Below are 20615 nucleotides of genomic sequence, written 5' to 3' on the forward strand. Positions count from 1 at the left end.
CCAGTATAACTTAAATACATTCAAAGTTTGTTAAATAATAGTATAGAATGTTTACACATACAATTTATAGCTCTTTATAACCTAGAAGTCATGTGTTCGCTGCACAAAATGTTGAGGTTATCGCATATTGGACCCCTCTTTCTTATTTTTGGCTGTAAAAGTGGGGAAAAAGGGGGTCTAATATGCGAGTAAATACGGTATGTGTTGCTGTGGTAGTTGGTAGTGTAGTGGGTAGATGAAGGTAATTGAGAGTCTCACGAATTTAATATCATAAGATCATTCGACATAGTTAAGATCTACAGTATTCTGCTTTTAGATCAAACAAACTGTGTAAAAATAACCTACAAGTAGTTAAAAGTGTTCCTTTTAATTATACCGAAGAACACTGCAAACGAACATGCCAAAACAACATCTCAAAGGACGAAAATGACGCACATTTTTAACCCCGGAGGTTACCTCCGTGCACGACTAGTAACGTAATAATTTTTGCACGACTAGACAAGGGTTAAGTAGAACAAAAATACTCAATCTCTGAGACAGAAGAATTAACCATTCAAATGCTGACATATCCTAGAGTGCAATTTTCTAAAAAGTCATATGATGTCAGAAAAGGCACCTGGCTTGAAACAGGCCAGGGCGACTCCAACGATCCCAGAAATAAACTAACAAATGCTTACCAAGTATGCTTCATCGAAAAGGACAAATAATAGTGGAGATCCTCACTTGGACTATGTGTAAGTAGGGCAGCATCCTGCTTCATGAATTTACCGAACTCAGAACACTTTAAGCAAGCCTCGGACCTATGGGAGTAATGGAGTCCCACTCCCATTAGACAGGCGAGGGACTCCTTGGAAACAACTTGGCGAACGAAATGGAATTCGATGGGGAGCTATCAATATTAATGGGGCTTATGGAAGAAAGAAGGTAGAACTGGCTGAGCCAGCAAAGAGGATGCATCTGGATGTGCTAGGAGTAAGTGATATTCGGGTAAGGGAAGATGAGGAAGAGATAGGAGATTATAAGGTGTACTTGACGGATGTTAGAAAGGGAAGGGCAGAGTCTGGGGCAGGGCTCTTTATCAGGAATACCATTGCACGCAACGTAGTTTCTGTTAGGCACATAAATGAGCGAACGATGTGGGTAGATTTGTCAGTGGGAGGAATTAAGACAAGAATTGTGACCATGTATTCACCATGTGAGGGTGCAGATGAGGATGAAGTTGACAAGTTTTATGAAGCATTGAGTGACATCGTGGTCAGGGTCAACAGCAAGGATAGAATAGTGCTAATGGGCGATCTCAATGCGAGAGTTGGGAATAGAACTGAAGGATACGAAAGGGTGATTGGTAAATGTGGGGAAGATACGGAAGCTAATGGGAATGGGAAGCGTTTGCTGGACTTCTGTGCTAGTATGGGTTACGAATACATTCTTCAAGCATAAGGCTATTCACCGCTACACATGGGAGGCTAGGGGTACCAGATCCATAATAGACTATATCTTAACAGACTTTGAATTCAGGAAATCTGTTAGGAATGTACGAGTTTCTCGCGGATTTTTCGATGATACACTATCTGATCTGTAGTGAACTAAGTATCTCTTGGTCTAGGGTAGAGAAAGTGACATCTGTCTGATAACGAATAAGGGTAGAAAATCTCCAGGACGAGGAAATTAGACAGAAGTACATGGATATGATTAGTGAGAAGTTTCGAACAGTAGACAGTAAGCAGGTTCAGGATATAGAAAGTGAATGGGTGGCATACAGGGATGCTGTAGTAGAAACAGCAAGGGAATGCCTAGGAACAACTGTGTGTAAAGATGGGAAAAGGCGAACATCTTGGTGGAATGATGAAGTGAGAGCAGCCTGTAAACGTAAAAAGAAGGCTTATCAGAAATGGCTCCAAACAAGGGCCGAGGCAGACAGGGATTGGTACGTAGATAAAAGAAACAGAGCGAAACAAATAGTTGTTGAATCCAAAAAGAAGTCATGGGAAGATTTTGGTAAGAACCTGGAAAGGCTAGGTCAAGCAGCAGGGAAACCTTTCTGGACAGTAATAAAGAATCTTAGGAAGGGAGGGAAAAAGGAAATGAACAGTGTTTTGAGTAATTCAGGTGAACGCATAATAGACCCCAGGGAATCACTGGAGAGGTGGAGGGAATATTTTGAACATCTTCTCAATGTAAAAGGAAATCATCATGATGGTGTTGCAAACAGCCAAGCTCATGGGGAGGAGGAAAATGAAGTTGGTGAAATTATGCTTGAGGAAGTGGAAAGGATAGTAAATAAACTCCATTGTCATAAGGCAGCAGGAATAGATGAAATTAGACCTGAAATGGTGAAGTATAGTGGGAAGGCAGGGATGAAATGGCTTCATAGAGTAGTAAAATTAGCGTGGAGTGCTGGTAAGGTACCTTCAGATTGGACAAAAGCAGTAATTGCACCTATTCTCAAGCAAGGAAACAGGAAGGATTGCAACAACTATCAAGGTATCTCATTGATTAGTATACCAGGCAAAGTATTCACTGGCATCTTGGAAGGGAGGGTGCGATCAGTCGTTGAGAGGAAGTTGGATAAAAACCAGTGTGGTTTCAGACCACAGAGAGGCTGTCAGGATCAGATTTTCAGTATGCGCCAGGTAATTGAAAAATGCTACGAGAGGAATAGGCAGTTGTGTTTATGTTTCGTAGATCTAGAGAAAGCATATGACAGGGTACCGAGGGAAAAGATGTTCGCCATACTGGGGGACTATGGAATTAAAGGTAGATTATTAAAATCAATCAACGGCATTTATGTTGACAATTGGGCTTCAGTGAGAATTGATGGTAGAATGAGTTCTTGGTTCAGGGTACTTACAGGAGTTAGACAAGGCTGTAATCTGTCACCTTTGCTGTTCATAGTTTACATGGATCATCTGCTGAAAGGTATAAAATGGCAGGGAGGGATTCAGTTAGGTGGAAATGTAGTAAGCAGTTTGGCCTATGCTGACGACTTGGTCTTAATGGGAGACTGTACCGAAAGCCTGCAGTCTAATATCTTGGAACTTGAAAATAGGTGCAATGAGTATGGTATGAAAATTAGCCTCTCGAAGACTAAATTGATGTCAGTAGGTAAGAAATTCAACAGAACTGAATGTCAGATTGGTGATACAAAGCTAGAACAGGTTGATAATTTCAAGTATTTAGGTTGTGTGTTCTCGCAGCATGGTCATATAGTAAGTGAGATTGAATCAAGGTGTAGTAAAGCTAATGCAGTGAGCTCGCAGTTGCGATCAGCAGTATTCTGTAAGAAGGAAGTCAGCTCCCAGACGAAACTATCTTTACATCGGTCTGTTTTCAGACCAACTTTGCTTTACGGGAGCGAAAGCTGGGTGGACTCAGGATATCTTATTCATAAGTTAGAAGTAACAGACATGAAAGTAGCAAGAATGATTGCTGGTACAAACAGGTGGGAACAATGGCAGGAGGGTACTCGGAATGAGGAGATAAAGGCTAATTTAGGAATGAACTCGATGGATGAAGCTGTACGCATAAACCGGCTTCGGTGGTGGGGTCATGTGAGACGAATGGAGGAGGATAGGTTACCTAGGAGAGTAATGGACTCTGTTATGGAGGGTAAGAGAAGTAGAGGGAGACCAAGACGACAATGGTTAGACTCGGTTTCTAACGATTTAAAGATAAGAGGTATAGAACTAAATGAGGCCACAACACTAGTTGCAAATCGAGGATTGTGGCGACGTTTAGTAAATTCTCAGAGGCTTGCAGACTGAACGCTGAAAGGCATAACAGTCTATAATGATAATGTATGTATGTATGTATGTATGTATGTATGTATTCTAGCTTCAGCACAGAGGTTTTCAAAGAATACATGCTGGAGCACTCTGTCACCTGAAAAAACATGACCACAACCCTATTACAAAACTTTTCTCATCATATAAAATTGAAGTTGGATTTATAACTGGCTTTGTTTTAGTCCTTTTTGTTCAGTTTAGACAGGTGCTATTTGGCATTTTTATAATTTAAAAAATTTGAAAATATTACAGTAAGTGTTTTATGAAATTTAAATAACATTTATCCAAAATGTATATATTATACTCTATTACAGCAGAACAATAATTGACATGCTGAAAGTTCCATAGTAAAAGGAATGTCAAATGAAAGTTTAAGCAGTGGGTCAGTTTTCGAAAACACATTATGTCAAAATGAGGTGTAATATTTGCAACAATCAGTGGAATCTGTCTGTCTGTGGACACAGGCAGACTACGAGAACTGTCATTACATACTAACATGTATATTTCAGGAAAGAAAACGATAATAATTATTTTCAAATTTCATAATAATTAAAACTTGCAGGTACTCCAGTAAAATATGAATTGGAAACTGGAAATGTAAAATGATGACGATGAATTGATTCAGGAAAGTTTTCATTTCAACAAGGGCAATCTACTAAATTCTGGGAGTCTTTCTTAATCAGAACGCCAAAACTTTTCAGGCATTAAGTTACTTAAATTTTACTCAATAATATAAATCATAATTATAACACTTGCAATCATTAATCATAATCATTCTAACCTTTTACTGCTGGTTTGTGAGTCACAGATCATCCAATACTTATATTATTGTAAGTTAATGAAATAATTTAGTTCTTTTACAACGTTTATACAATTCTAATTTTCAATAAGCAATATAAGCTGTAATTAAACTACTAGAAAGTTAACTGATCAGCATGAGAGTACACACATATTGCTAATGTTCTTGCATCCACTGATAGATTCAGACCTATGCTTATGAATAAAACAATGTTGAAACACAAATATTCAGGTATACCGTAACTCCCACATCCCGAAGGGAACATGAAGTATTTTCCCTAGTTCATGCTAATGACAGGGGAGAATTTAAAAACATACTTCAGCAGGAAGAAATGGCAGAAAACCACTCTGATGAAAGTACTATATTCATCTGTTCTCACGACTTCCACAATAATTGTACTAAGGTATGAAGATCTCCATTGAAGGCTTGAGGAATATTTATCCCCTTAAAGCTTACATTTCATGCGTCTTGGCACACACAGGATGAAGGTTCTGTGCCCTTACACAGAAACCAGTTTCACACACAAACATGAAGTCCATACATTGCACACAAAGTTTATCACAAAATCTTCATAGAGACATGCTTATCAATAATTTAAATAAAACACCCACCAAACTCTCACTCCTCAATCACTTAAATACCCACAGGTATAAACACACTACAAGTACATATTTACAAAGACCAAACACCTCAATAAATACACCTATTTACAATAATGATATTCATGATTAAAACATGTTATTATCATAGGCATGTAGGGAAGGGTATATAAACTATAACAATACTGAAACTGTCAAAGAAGAAAATAGAGAGAGCTCTCCCAGCACATTGCCATGATAATAAACATGGAATTCTCTCACACTAGATAACAAATCATTTAGGTAACCATCTGTTTTAACTTTATAAATCAACACCTAAGTTACTTACATTCTATACAGTCGTGCAATATCTTTCCGAATGGATACTTTTAGGAGGATTTGATAAGCAACCAAACCAACAGGTCACCTAACATTAAACATAAAATAATATGGAGCTTGCTGATATTCAGCAAAAAAGAAACCTCACACTTTAAGTGAGGTTAAGTAAATTATAGGACTAGCTGTTTCACTAGTTTATGAAATAAATACCGCATATACGCAAATACTCCATGAAAATCCTTTTCTTTTAAGTTGGCATGGAGAAAGGTTTTTTTTAGTTGGAACTGAAAAATGCAGGTATACACAATCATTCAGTACAAGGTTGTTACCATCCTCATAATACCTGAATCCTGTATACTTCAACACTGCGCATGGCCATCATTACCTAGTTAGAGGTGCGGATCAAAGTATGGTTGCAACAAGTTCTAGTTATAGCTTGTTTGTGGCTAAATAATATGTTTGTGTTTTTGAAGATGCAGAAAATATTAGAAATTATATAGCAGGAAGAAAGCACAATATCAGCAAAAGTGGCATTCATGACTGGCCAAAACGTAAAACTCTACTTCAAGAAACAAATGGTAATCGCTGGGTGTTTTGCAGCCAACAAGTGAAGTATTCCTATCTTGAAAATAGGCTGCATGATTATGCAAACAAAAAGAGGCAATGTAGACATGCAGTTACAGGTGAAATGTGCTAGCTAAAGGTTTTAGCTATAGCCAGAGAACTAAGCAATACAGGCTTCAAACTAGCTGGGGCTGGCTAAACGCAGCGGATTAGGTTTTCAAATTAATAACATTGCTGAATGGCTTCTAGATGATCACGAAAATTATGACACGCTGTTTTGCATAGGATTCATTTCTTGGAAATAAACCACTCTTTAATTTTTTTTTTAAAACTTCCTCTCCTAAAATCAGTGTATGTGGATTAATTAATTGTGCGGATTATTCGTGTATATACGGTATATAGCTCAGAACATTGAATCAAGAGATTCACTGAGGCGCCAAAGGGGAGATGCCAACATTGCGAGGGTCACCCACTCCTACAGCTGAACCAGTCTCCAGATTCTTCAACAACTGGGACAGCCAATGCTTAGTTGACTTGTCATCCTGTAGACAGTTGGCAAATGTGGCATCACGTAACTGGTCCGGCAGACACTGGCGGAGCGCTTCACGAGCTCTGAAATGAGAATGTACATCACAAGGTTATAAAAATAAAGTACCCAATTTCTATTTGTCATCTTCATATTTCACAAACATATAAAACATCATCTTTCTAACGTTGTTGGCACTTCCCAACTGTAAGATTCAACAGAAGGGAGAGATTTCTAATTTAATGTTCATAAGTAATACTATGTTGTTTATTAAGCCAGATTACTCTGAGAGACATTTTTGAGGATGGAAACTTACTGTTTAAATCAATAATGGAGTAGGATTCGACTAATTAGAAATTGTTTAATCTGAATAACTTGAACTCTGCAAAATTCGTCTTCAAATTTAGATATAATTGACAGTAAAAAAGAGGGTTTTTGTGAATTGTAAATTTTAGTATTTTGAAATTTATACACTACCAATATTACAAGATTATACTCAATTCAAAGCTAACTGAACAACATTCATGAAAGTTTACTGTGTGCTGAATATGCCGAGAAAATTTGACTTCTAAATGAAAAAGGCCACAGGTTACGTACACCTCTACTGACTAATAATGATCTGGAATATCAGAGACAAGTTGCCATCAGGAGCATTAGTATAAAATCAATCAATCAATCAATCAATCAATCAATCAATCAATCAATCAATCAATCAATCAATCAATCAATCAATCAATCAATCAATCAATCAGCACTGATCCCACAGGTGGCAGATTCCCTATCAATTGTTATCTGAACTTTTCTAAAAGGATTTCAAAGTTGGAAATATATCGAACATATTTCTTGGTAAATTATTCCAGTTTCTAGGGACCTGAGAAAATAGTGAATAAAATGCTTCTTTATCAATGGAAAAAATGTTTAAAACATGGTAAAAAAAGTGTAAAATGGTAAATAAAGTTATTGAATAAGAAAATATAATTTTCATTTTTAATCCATCATACAGCAAATATCATAAGCTTAAGTCAGCCTGATACCAATAACAATAATGGTAATGGATGTGCCCAAGAATTCTAGAAAATTGACTTGGCTACACAAACAATTCTGTCCAGAAATTAACTTTTTTAGCATAGAGCACATGTACGCTGAAACCTCAGCCCACGGCTGGTTTGAACCTTAACAGATCCACCATCAGTTGTTATAAACAGCATAAGTGTCATTCGAGAGGCGTATAAGGGAATGAGAAGTGAGGTGCAGTAGAAGTCTGTTATAGCAAGAATTCAGAATGGCAAAAAAATTTACTTGCTACAGTGGACTGTGGTTATACCCGATTTTTTGTAAAAGTCTGGGAACAACTTCACACACATTAAAATCGGTATGCAACAGCAATCAGTTTGTTCAAAACCTGCATTTGCACATTTTCATACTATGGTTTACTCGTTAGTTGTCTTCTAAATTCTGAGACAACATGAAAGGTATGTTCAATTTCACTTAACCTCATATGTATCATAAAAACATATTTCAAGCGCCAGTAGAGTAATGACAACGTTTTTGCTATAAATTTAGGAGTACTTTCACATGCCAGTAAATCGACCGACACGAGGCTGACGAATTTGAACACCTTCAAATACCACCGGACTGAGCCAGGATCGAACCTGCCAAGCTGGGGTCAGAAGGCCAACGCCTCAATCTTCTGAGCCACTTAGCCCGGCTACTAAATAAAACTATGCAAACCCATTAATATCATATGAACTTAATGTTATTCGTATTGACATGTAATCAGGAGGTACGAGGTTAACCATCCACCTTTCTATATACTACAAGTAAAATGACAAAGAGATTTATAGACCATTTCACTACTGAAGGGACTGGTTTCAACTCAATCCGGGGTCGTCTTCATCCTTATACCATATTTACTCGTGTATTAGACCCTCCCTGGCTTTTTGAGACAAAGAAAATGGGGGGAAAAAAATCTTGCATACAAGGACCCCCTCCCAATGTAATTCGCCAGTGAACAACAATTCCACTTCAAAGCGGGTACAAGTTTTATTGCAGCTCTGATGACATCGCAAAAATTTGTGAATAGTTTCATCCGTATGACCTACGCAATGAAAACATGCGCCAAAGTCATGCAGTACATCTGTATTTCGTAGTAAAGAAATGTTTGCCTCCATAGCGTAGGCCTACTGCAGTTCCGATGACGTCACACAAATAGGTTAATAGCTTCCGTGTCTGACCCGCGCATTGCAAGCATGCATCAGTCATGCTATATGTCTGTGTTTTGTAGTTAATAATGTCTGCCACCGTAATGGTTAGCACAATTAGCTACCATTCTCGGGAGTCTCAGTTCGATTCCCGGTACCGTACTGCCAAAGATTTACGAATGGCAGGAAGGTTGATGTGCAGCAAAAATGGTACGTGTAACTCCCCTCCACTGGGGGTGTGTCTAAAAAGAGCTGTACCACCTCGGGATGAGGAAACAAGTTTACTTTAGTTGAGAAATGTTCACGGTTGTTGCTATTTATATAGCAGGCAAGATCATTACAAAAGTGATCATTTAATATCTTGTAATTTAGGCCGATATAGGTATTTTTTGGAAAGAAGTAAGTTTAAAATGTGATGAAAGCTATCCAATTATAACAATTGTTTTGCTTGCCAACGTACCTAACAAATAATAATAATAATAATAATAATAATAATAATAATAATCTTATGTCCCCACTTACCTAAACGATTTTCAGAGACGCCAAATAAAACATAGTAGGGTACAACTTTTATTATAATTTGAGTCCACGTTATTCAATACATAATTACAACATATATATCAATCAGAACTAGTTTCAATGCCCCTCTGTGTCATCATCAGCTGATATAAGTTTGTGGAAAAACTGACAATCATATAAGTTTATCTACGTCAAATTGATCACATATTTTCAAGTCCTTAAATACCCTCTTTAAAAAATTTGGGCTCAGATTAAATTAGATACATTTTTTGATTAACTTTATATCCTTGCCTATCTTTCCTACCTTAATTCTTAAGCCCAAAAACCGATGGGCTACCTACCATCTTTGCCTGCTGGGCTTCTTCAGTTAAATTTTAAATTAAAAAATTTAATTTATTACAAATAAATTTAAAATTAATACATTTAATTTATTACAACAAATACAAAGATATTTTCTGATATTTGCAACAAAGGCATACAGAACAGTCTCCAACAATGCTTTGCAAGCTATAGCCTGCACAATGCCCATAGATGCAGCCATTCTTTTACACAACGGCATCAAAGCCATCTCCAGAGGTCAACCCACGAATGCAGTAGTTCCTTCACTGAAAGAAACTGAAATCCAAACAAGACCAAGAAGAAACCATCCTAGAGAGAATCACATAAACATAGATACTTCAGGAGCTGTAGATAAAGCAGACGTCCTTATCTTCACAGACGGATCGAAAACGCAAAACCATGTCGGAGCAGGAATGGTAGTCGAGAAAAACTCTAAGGAAATCTTCATTGAAATAAAAAGGTTAGACATTAACTGCTCGGTATTCCAAGCCGAACTATTGGGCATCAGTCACTTCGCCAGCCCCTAGACGTTGCAATTTTTTGCCCCCTACAAGTCAAATGGAGAGAAGTCCTTATGCAGTACAAAGCAAAGTTTAAAGGCACCATTCCAAAGGCCATAATCCCTGGATTCCTGAAAAAAGCCATTAACAAGATGGAGAAGATTACGGAAAACTTGCGTTTGGGGTTTCGAGCAACAGGCATTTATTCATTTAGTCCTGATCAAGTGCTTACAAAACATCCCTGACGACTCAGAAGATGGTAAAAACAATGCTTCTGACTCGGTCTGACACTTTTGTCAGTGTGTTGAAGGAGGCCAGATTTGGACAGTCTTCCCCTGTTCAGGGACACAAACGAAGAATTCATGTTGAACCCGGTCAAACTGTCACACCAGATGATTCGACACAATCATTGCCGACAACGAATGTTGAAACATCGACTCCTAAAACTGCCTCAAAAAGAAGGCTTCCTCAGCTCCATGTTTCCCCAGAATCTGAAACTTCTACCAGTGATGAAGATGAACCAACCCATGGACCAGATGTAGAACCACACGCCTCCAATGACATTATGGCAGAGAAATTTGTTCTTGTAAAATTATATTATGATTCAGAAGAAACAAGAAGGAATTCAAGTGGTTTGTGGCTCAGGTGAAAGATATAAAAGACAAGGAGAACATTACTTGTTCATTTATGAGAAGAAGTAAAAAGGTTGACAACATTCTTATTTTTCCCTTGGTTGATGACGTCATGAACGTGAAACTGGAAAACATTGTAAAATGTTTGAAGTCTCCAACAATCACAGAGTACATCACTCTTTCAATGAATATTTTCAAGTTGCCGTACAGCAGAGTTTGAGGGTTTTGCAGATTTCCAATGTTAACTTTTGTAAATATTTTTCTATTACAAATATTAAAATAAAATACTGTTATATAATTTCCCAAAATTTTTGGACTGGTATTCTTGTAACCTAAGATCTTCAGAATGCTAGAAAAATGTAATAAGTGTTGCAAGTAACCCCAGTTGTTGACGAACTCACACATTGTATGAAATTGAAATGACTGTTGCAAGTAACCTCGCTAGTGGGGTTACTTGCAACACACCAGTTTTTGGTGCCCAGAAAAAAATTGGTGCAAAATATGTTGTTCTTTGTTATGTTAGGTTGTATTCTATCCCACTATTAAACTGTGTGTGAAATAACTTTTCACCTATACCATTTAGTTTTTATGCTACACAGCTTTGAATTTGAAAAGTGTTGCAAGTATACCCGTTTGGCGGTATAAGAAAACATAAAGGTCCAATGAAACTGCCTTGAGGAATTCCCCTTTTAATTTACAGGGTCAGATAAAGCCTTGCCTAATCTAATTCTCTGAGATCTATCTTCTAGAAGTATAGTACCCCATTCAGTCACTCTTTTGTCTAGTCCAATTGCACTCATTTTTGCCACTACTCTTCCATAATCCACACTATCAAATGCTTAGGCATGTCAATCGTGATACAGTCCATTTGACCTCCTGAATCCAAGATATCTGCTATGTCTGTCTGTTAGGTCATCAGCCCAGAGGCTGGTTGGATCCTCAAATAGCACCACCAAAGGTTATGCGGTTATAAGGAAACCCAAAAACCAATGGCAGCACCAAAATGAGGCGTACTAGGCAAGACGAGGAGTGAGGTAGTTTGCCATTGCTTTCCTCACTGGGTCAGAAAGTGCTATTGCAGCACGACTGACCCTATGAGCAACACCTTTCATAACACTCAGATGCACTAGTCGTGCTCTGAATGTCATTACTCAGCACCACCCATACCCCAGCAGCTTCCATATTGTCACAGCCATGGATGAGACTGGGACTTCGGTGGAAGCTACACTTTACTCTGGCCTGTGCCAAGAGTTGGATACAAAAGTACTGTATCCATCAAGAAATGGCAGCAGGCAAATATCTGCTATATCTGGCTGGAATCCTACAAGTTGAGCTTCAGTGGAATAACATTTCCTAAACCCAAACTGCCTTTATTGAACCAGTTATTAATTTTGCAAACATGTAAGAATGCTTTCCCAAAGCTTACATGCAACATGTCAAACTTACTGGTCTGTAATTTTCGGTTTTATGTCTATACACAGGGGCTACTATAGCAACTCTCCATTCATTTGGTATAATAGCTCCTTCATGCAAACAATAATCAAATAAGTACTTCAGATAGGGTACTATATCCCAACCCATTATTAAAATGTCATCATATGTAAATTTTAATACTTCTTTAGCATTAGTCACCTCCTCTATCTTGACATTATCCTTGTAACCAACGATCTTTACATACTGCTGACTGATTTTTTTTTTTTTTTTGCAAGTTGCTTTACATCGCACTGACAGATATAGGTCTTATGGCGACAAGATGACTGAATACTTCTGCCTTTTGAAGATCCTCACATACACACTCCCCTTGTTCATTAATGATTCGTGGAATGTCCTTCTTGGAACCTGTTTCTGGCTTAAAGTACCTATACATACCCTTCCATTTTTCACTAAAATTTGTATGATTGCCAATTATGCTTCCTGCTGCAGTCCAAGATCCCTTTGGAACATAGGCTGGTTAAGAGATTGTTCTCAATATTATTTAGGAAAATGTTTGCTATTATTCCTAACAATGATGAACTCATGGCTGATCCTTCCTTTTGACAATATATTTAGTTGTTGAACATAAACATTAGATTTTTAACAGGTTGATTATTTCTTTAGTTTCTTATGGTGAATTGTTTTCTTTTAGATGTTTCTCTATAAGTTTACCCAATTCGCTAGAGTACAAGTTGATGACAACAAAAAATATAATTCTAGTGCTTTCATTTATTTGTTAGTTCTAATGTGTTACTGATTGACCAAACCCTTATTTTTTATTTATATGCCTTTTCTGGCAGGACCTAGTGTTTACAGTGCACTAAGTCTTCTGGTATGGGCTAGAGCAATTTTGTTACTTTCATTGATCTGTCTCTGTCTTATCCTTGGCTTTGACAAAATGAGAGTGACTGAGGTATGAGCGATGCTAGTAATGCCATTCCTTACGTAGCCAGTCCCTGCTATGAATGGTGTGAAAATATTGATCATAGGGTCGGTTGGTGCATGCATTTCAGTGGGCTTGGCAGACTGATATGTAATAGCAACTTCTGGCTCGGTGAGGAAAGCAACGGGAAACTACCTCACTCCTCATTTCCCTAGTACGCCTCTTCAGTGATGCCTAGGCTATCTATGACAGCTCATGGCGGAACTGTTGAGGATCCAACCAGCCTTGGGGCTGATGACTAAACATACATACATTTTAGTATTTTGCTGAGTAGTTTGTTTACATTTTTGAAATTGGCCTGATGGAAAACGAATATCTGTGTAACACAGGCTTTTGTTGATGATGGGCACAGGAACTGGTTAGGAATGGGAAGGCATGGCCTTAATTAAGGTACAGCTCCAACATTTACTCAGTGTGGAACTCAAAAACAATGGAGAATCATCTTCAAGGCTGCCAATGGGCAGGATTCAAACCCATTATGTCCTGAATGTAAGCTTTACATGTACCATGCAGTCATTTTGCTTGGTATACATAGATAGAATGCCAACACATGACTAGATCCTTGATAAAGTGGGAAATGAAACTATTGATTAAGATAACCCAGACCTCCAAGCGAAAGAACCAGTACCATCAACTTTTGAACTTTAACAATGGTAACAAAAACCTGATACTTTTTTTCTGAATTCAACCAAGAGTAAAATACAAGATTTTTATAGCACTTCATGATCTTAAAGAAATTGTTGTTTGAGCCAAGATAACATTTCCAAAGCAAAGTAAGATCACAAATTATTTTCAAAGTAATGCTGATTGAGAGCAAATACTAATTTGAACCTGGAATGTTCACTAACTTATCATTTTTTGAATAATTTTGTTTAATTACACCTATTCTTTATAACTGTGTTTGTGTATTTCATATAATGTATGTAAGAAATAAGTAAATTACAATAACGACACATACCTGGGATTATCAGATAGTCTTAAGTAACAGCGAACCACATGCTTCAACAGTCTTGCAGATGGATCTTTAGCTAAAGATAGCACCATCTTGCCCTGGAGAGAAAGAAGTATAGTTAGCATTCACTGCCAGTTTAACACTGAAAGTAACTGTCTTAATACACACTCTCTGCCGTAAAGAATACAAAATTTCTCCTATAAAGGTGTATTTTAATATAAACAATTACAAGACATTACAGGGAAGTATATTAACAACTGTAATGTAAATGATACAAGGAAAACGCTTTAAATATATTTCTCAACCATAGCTGTAATTCATACCATAAATGTAGACCTTTAAAAAGCCATCAAAAGAACATCAGCATTTGGAAATAATCTTTCAAGAGACATGGCAGTCACAATACAGACCTTCTTTACTACAAGTAATTCAATCATATAGAGATCTGTGCAAGACAAGACTTCTCTTAACTTGTGCAAAGAACTGACATTTTTGCATGATATTTTCTGCAATTTATTCACACGCTTTGATGATGGTTTTATTTTTATTTTCATATCTTGTGCTGACCTATGATTTTTCAGATATTTGCTATAATTTTTCTTTGTAATTTCAAAATAATTTGTTGCATAAACAAATTGATGTATTTAAAAACTGTCATATTAAAAATTGTATAGTTTTTTTTATAAAGTCTGCAAGTTTCATGTGAGTCTCTTTTAATAAGTTCAGAGAAACTATTCCTTTTTCTGGAAAACTATTCCTTTTTCTGGAAAAATTTTGACCTACAGAAAACTAGTTCTAAAGTTCATCAATGCACCCCTGCACCATGTGATAGTACAACAGTCTCTTCTTTTTTTAAGTAGCCTCTTCTATATGGCACTAATACAGTTTTTGGCACTAAAATTTCATTCCAAAATTTTTAAACTCTGTTCAGAAAAAATCTTAATTTTCAAGCCGACACCAAAAGCTCAACAAAAACAAATTCCATTTGGCTTACAAATGAAATAAAATTTCTTTACAGGAAGAAATGCCTTTTGAATGCACAACTATATTGCACCGTATCCTGTCATAAAATGGACTAAACTCAGGGTAAGAGCGCGTGGTGACGTTCGGAAAAGATAGACGACAAGAAAAATCTCTAAATATATCTTATACAAAAGAGTATATCGATAGGAAATGCGACTACATTCATTAACAAAGTTACAAATAAAGAGTTCGCTTCTAGCGTGTGACTGAATTCACACACACATCAACGGACATCGAGTAACATGCCACTGACAAACGTTTTCGCCAGTGAATAAGAACGACTGAGAACCAAATGAGAGTGGTTCCCCTTCCACTGGCCCTTTTAAAGCCTCACTGTGATGCCGTTGCGATGGGGGTTCCCCACGATACACTGGCACTCCTCTTCTAACGGCCACTCAAGTTCGAACAGCTTTATGTTTAAATGCAATTATAATCAACAGAACACAACTAATCATTATCATACTCAGGTAGATAGTAATTCTATTCTCATTTTCTCAACAAGTCAAAATTGTGGAATTATAGCTCAGTGACGGATTTCTCACCTTATTTTCAAATGATTCTATTCCTGGGTAGAAGAAGTTGGTCAGCCAGATTTCACTGTTTGGTGGATCCCAACGTTCAAAGATTCTCCCCTCCAGTCTGCAGTCGGTTAAATTTGAACCAGAGAACAAGGGTCTACGTGACAACTTCTCAGCCAATGGCTCCTTTCAAACTTGGAATATCTGTTTCTACTGGATCGATACTAGATGACTTGCCTAGGGTGCGGCCCACCTCCCTATCTGGCCTTTGTCTCCTTCCATGCCATGATGCTTTAAGTAAAATATATCCACAGTGTTATACATAATTAACTGAAGCATATGACGATATGGTTCATCATGATGCTCAATTCAGTGCTCCTCTAACAATAGACACTTGGAATGGGACTCTTCAGAAATCTGCCAACCAAAAACTTCACAATGTAATAACTATGAAGCAAAACACTTTGAACAATAAATCAGAAATTGCCAATTGTCCTAAATCAGAAAGTAATCCCTAAAAGAGAACAAATATCTTCTAGTACCATCACTGATCATGTTTTCCACCCCACTATAAAGAATCTTACTGATACACATATCAATGAAAATTAACTTAGGTCCAAAACATAATTGGCCTAGGTCTTCCAAATTGAAAAGATATGACAGCCACTATTGCAGAAGTCGAACAGCTATTTCCAAATTACCATTAGACAAACAAGATGAACTCAGATTTGATGTTAGAAAAAACTGCCGCATCCATTCAATAAACGAGACTCGTGAGTGCCTTTATTTTCTAATAAATTTTAAGTCAATCATCATTTTACAAAACCAATCAATTCTTTTCAAATCAAAGACTAGTATAATTAGAAGTGAAAAACGCTAAATATACCACTCACGTCTACGCACACAACAAAGAGAGAGCCGAACGCGCGCACTGGAGAACAGCAAAGCAAGGAGTAGAACCTACTTCACGGCCGACTTGATGCGTCATTCTAGCTAAGAGAGCAGTGTATATCTATGTGACTGGCCATGATTTCACAACGCTCACGGGAAACAAAAAGAAGTGACAACCAAATAACCGCCAAATATGTTTAGTTACCAACTTGCAAACAGTGAAACGAGGAGCATTGACTATTAATGCTCTAAGGGATTGAACACTTTTTTGACTTCTTTCCTTATCTTTAACAGAAATTAATTTTTATCATGAAAATGTTGCTTTTCCGTAATAATTTCCCCTTTGACAGTAATGCCGTAATTGCGAAGTGAAATCCGTAATCATTATGGACAATCCATAATAGCTGGCACCTCTGCTTTCTACCACTATTGCACATTGTACTCAAAGTATTACTTGCATATTTGGATTCAATAAAAACTAGTTACAAGGTCATAAAACACACATGAAACACTCGCAAAGAATTTAATATGTTTGTAACTGACTACACAGAGCATCACAGCACCAGGTCAGGTTTGATTCACAAAATGAACTAGTTTAGCACAGCAATTTTGAAATACTAGATTTCAAAGCAGAAAGGCTGCTGCAAGCCACTCAAATTTCACAACATTCACTGAACTGCACAGTACCATAAATGCTTGAGAAAACAGGAGCATCAGATATAAGCAAAAGATTATTTCCCCCATTTTGAACTCTATGAATAAGGATATGCAAATTATGCAATGGTGAAAATTATATAAGTAAATACAGTAAATGGCTTAACAGAGAGGTTGGAAACATGCTAACATACAAAAAAGCATAAAATCAACCAACAGGAGACTTTTTCTGAAATTTCGTATGAGTAATGACATGAAGACAAGTTACATTTCCTTAATACAAATGTTTGATACATCAAACTTTAAAACATGCAGCTGAACACCACACTTTTTACATCGCAAAGAACTTTCACTTATTTCTCCCTTTTTGTAGCAAGTAACAAACATGTTGGTAATGTTCAATGTCTTTTCTGTTCTTTTTAACTTCTTTCTGTCAGAATTTTTCAGTTGTTTTGTCGTTTATGTACCGGTTTAATCAGAAATTTTGCCAAATGATGGTTCCATACATTTCTGAAAAATTTAAAGTTCCAATGGTGGCTTTATCGTAAACTTGTGCAAAAAGTCTTTATTAACACCTATATACTCAGTGAATGTGTAAATAATGGAATATTCGTGAATTTCTGTCTCGTTTCTATCATGAAGTTTCATTCATAGACACACCTGTTTGTATTGAAAAATTTTCCCTAATTTTGTCATTTTTTAAGTTATTTTGATAGATTTTTAGCTATTTTATTTCGTCAATAATTTCACTAACCAATAACTTAGCTGATAGCATATTTGCAGTATAACAACATTGTATTTTTACTTAAGTATATAAATACATGAGTTATGCTTCTGCTTAGAATACATACAGTATTACAGATTATATCAAAGAATGGAAATTTGAAAAAATTGTATCAGCTGTCACTTTAACAAATAGGGCCTAGCTTAAGTATATACAGTAGAAGTCCGCTATAGCGAGTACAGCATATAACGAGAACTCCGTTATAGCGACGACATTTTTCTGTCCCTTCAAAATTCCTATATTAAACTGTGTATCGTCCTTCGGTTACAGCGAGAACCCTATCACTGGCGCATCCGTTATTACGAGCGATTAAGCGCGCGCTATTTTTTCCGTTACTGATATTTATGCACCCCAGCGATGATATTGCATGCGATCGATTACCTTTGGCATCATTTCCTCGCTATGTGCACTAGCGATTTCTCTCGTCGACATTCGAAGGCGATGTAGGAGTCGATTAGTAATATCCGTTGACAGTTATTCTGTAAAGAAAATTCGAAATGAAAGAGAACATATTTTCGTAATAAATGCGTAAATAACGTGCACGATAACGGTTGTTAACTCGTTAAAATTAAGGCTGACTAAACGACCGCTTAATTTTGAGGCTAAATACTGCAATTAAATAAGAATGGGATACACCTTGAGATATGGCAGAGTGCTTAATTGATTTCAGAGGTTAGTTTATATTTTGCCGCGTCTGGTTAAATTACGTATAGTACAGTTAAGTTAGGATACGTGACGCTGTTCGAATAAGAAAACTGAAACGTTTGCAACAAAATGCTATCGATCATCGGTACGGTATAGTTTTCTCACTTTGTGCATTTGCGAGCTCTCTCGTTGACATTCAAAGGCGATGTTGGTGTTTATTAGTAATACCCATTGACTGCTGTTCTCTAAAGAAAATTCAAATGAAAGAGGAAAACACCTTTTCGTAATAAATGCGTAAATAACGTGGCCGATAGCAGTTGTGAACTCGTTAAAAATAAAGACTGAAGTAAACGATACCTTAATTTTAATGTTATATACGGAAATTAAGTAAGAATGTGATACACCTCAAGATATGGCAGAGTATATCACTGATTTCAGAGGATATTTCATATCTTCTCGCGTCTAGTTACGGCTATTTACATGTAAATTTTTCGTGAGGAGGTTATTTCTCTACATGTGTTTCAAATATGTTTTCATGATAGGCTACATATACGGTTAGGTTAGGTGACGCTGTTTGAAGAAGAAAGCTGAGGTGTTTGCCATAGAAATCTCTGGAGTGATACCGTATTTCTCTGAATCCAAGACTCCCTCAGAATCTCATGCGAAAACTCAAGGGTTGTTGCATTCGCGGCCTAACAGTAAGTTAATGGATACCACTGGCGACTACCGCGGTAACCACGCTGCTTCTTTTCACACGTGCACAGAACTCATTGAAAATAAACGACCGCCTCTTTTACCACACATTGCTAGCCGCGACAACCGGTTGTACAGAGCCTGTGTGTTTCTCAAACCTGCAGAATGACATCAAAGCATGCGACCCTTTGAATTCTTAGAAAAGCCATGGCTACTCAGTGGCAGAGTCATAACACGTCTATTGTACTTGACGCTTAGTAAAATTAAGGTTTATAGACAGCAGAAATATTTTCGTGATGGATAGTCGTATTGTAAAGATACGTGGGAAAGGTATTGCCGGCAAATTTTCAACGGGTTCTAGTCGATATTATGATGCCAATAGATGAAATTGTGAGGTATGTGCACAATAAACGCAAGGGCGGAATGGACATACCGTGGCACAATAAACTTGTTCGTTGACTTTCAACGTTCGCGATTAGGCCAATACATCCCTACCCGCTGAATTTGGGCGAACCCGACAAGCGAGATGTGCATGTAGCGGCAGCCGGTTATACCTGACGCTGCGTAAAAGTAACAGTTTTATAGACAACAAGAATAATTTCCTGATGGATCGTTGTATTGTAGAGATGCATGGAATAGGTATTGCCGGAAAATTTTCAACGAGTTCTCTTCGGTATTATGTTGAGTTAATGGTCCTTAAACCCGCGGAAATAAATAACTGTGCAGCCGCCAAAAATAAAGAAATACGGTGTGATGAAAGTCAATGTTCGGCGTCTAAAAATAGTCTAAAAATGCGTAGGCCTACTGTAAGACAAGGCATTCATATGATTTTACAAACTACTTTTTGAGCCTGATTTAAATTTTTTGAAGGAAAAAGTGGGGTTCATCTTGGATTCTGAGATATACTGTACGGTACTATAATTTTTTCAGAACGAAATTAAACATACACTTTCACGTAGTATCAGATTACGAAAAATAACAAACAAGTAAGCCATAGTGTGGATATCGTCTACGGAAACGCAAGTTTTGAACAAACTGATTGCCGTTTCATACCGATTTTAAAGTGCATGAAGGGTTTTCCGACTTTTATACAAAAATCGGATATAACGACAATCCGTTATAGCGAGTAAATTTTTCGCTGTTATGAATTCTCGCTATAACGGACTTCTACTGTAATTTACATATCAGTCTGAGGAAGACAGAGATATCATGAGTTCCATATTATTGGGAGCCAGAGCTGCTCTCCTCTCAGACATT

The 20615-nt window shown here is 37.1% G+C and overlaps 1 protein-coding gene across 1 annotated transcript in view; it reads right to left on the minus strand.

The window, feature by feature from the left end:
• Nucleotides 1–4489: 4489 nt before the first annotated feature.
• The window catches only part of Rcd-1 (Required for cell differentiation 1), a 57027-nt gene continuing 40901 nt past the window's right edge, over nucleotides 4490–20615 (minus strand). Inside the window, exons 5-6 of the mRNA XM_067149189.2 lie at nucleotides 14157–14248; nucleotides 4490–6677 (exon numbers count right to left, since the gene is read on the minus strand). Of these exons, the coding sequence (XP_067005290.1) occupies nucleotides 6491–6677; nucleotides 14157–14248 (279 nt within the window). The 3' untranslated portion in view covers nucleotides 4490–6490. The remainder of the gene's footprint in view (nucleotides 6678–14156; nucleotides 14249–20615) is intronic.

Source organism: Anabrus simplex, chromosome 6 (assembly GCF_040414725.1).
Source record: "Anabrus simplex isolate iqAnaSimp1 chromosome 6, ASM4041472v1, whole genome shotgun sequence".
In the NCBI taxonomy this organism is placed as follows: Eukaryota; Metazoa; Arthropoda; class Insecta; order Orthoptera; family Tettigoniidae; genus Anabrus; species Anabrus simplex.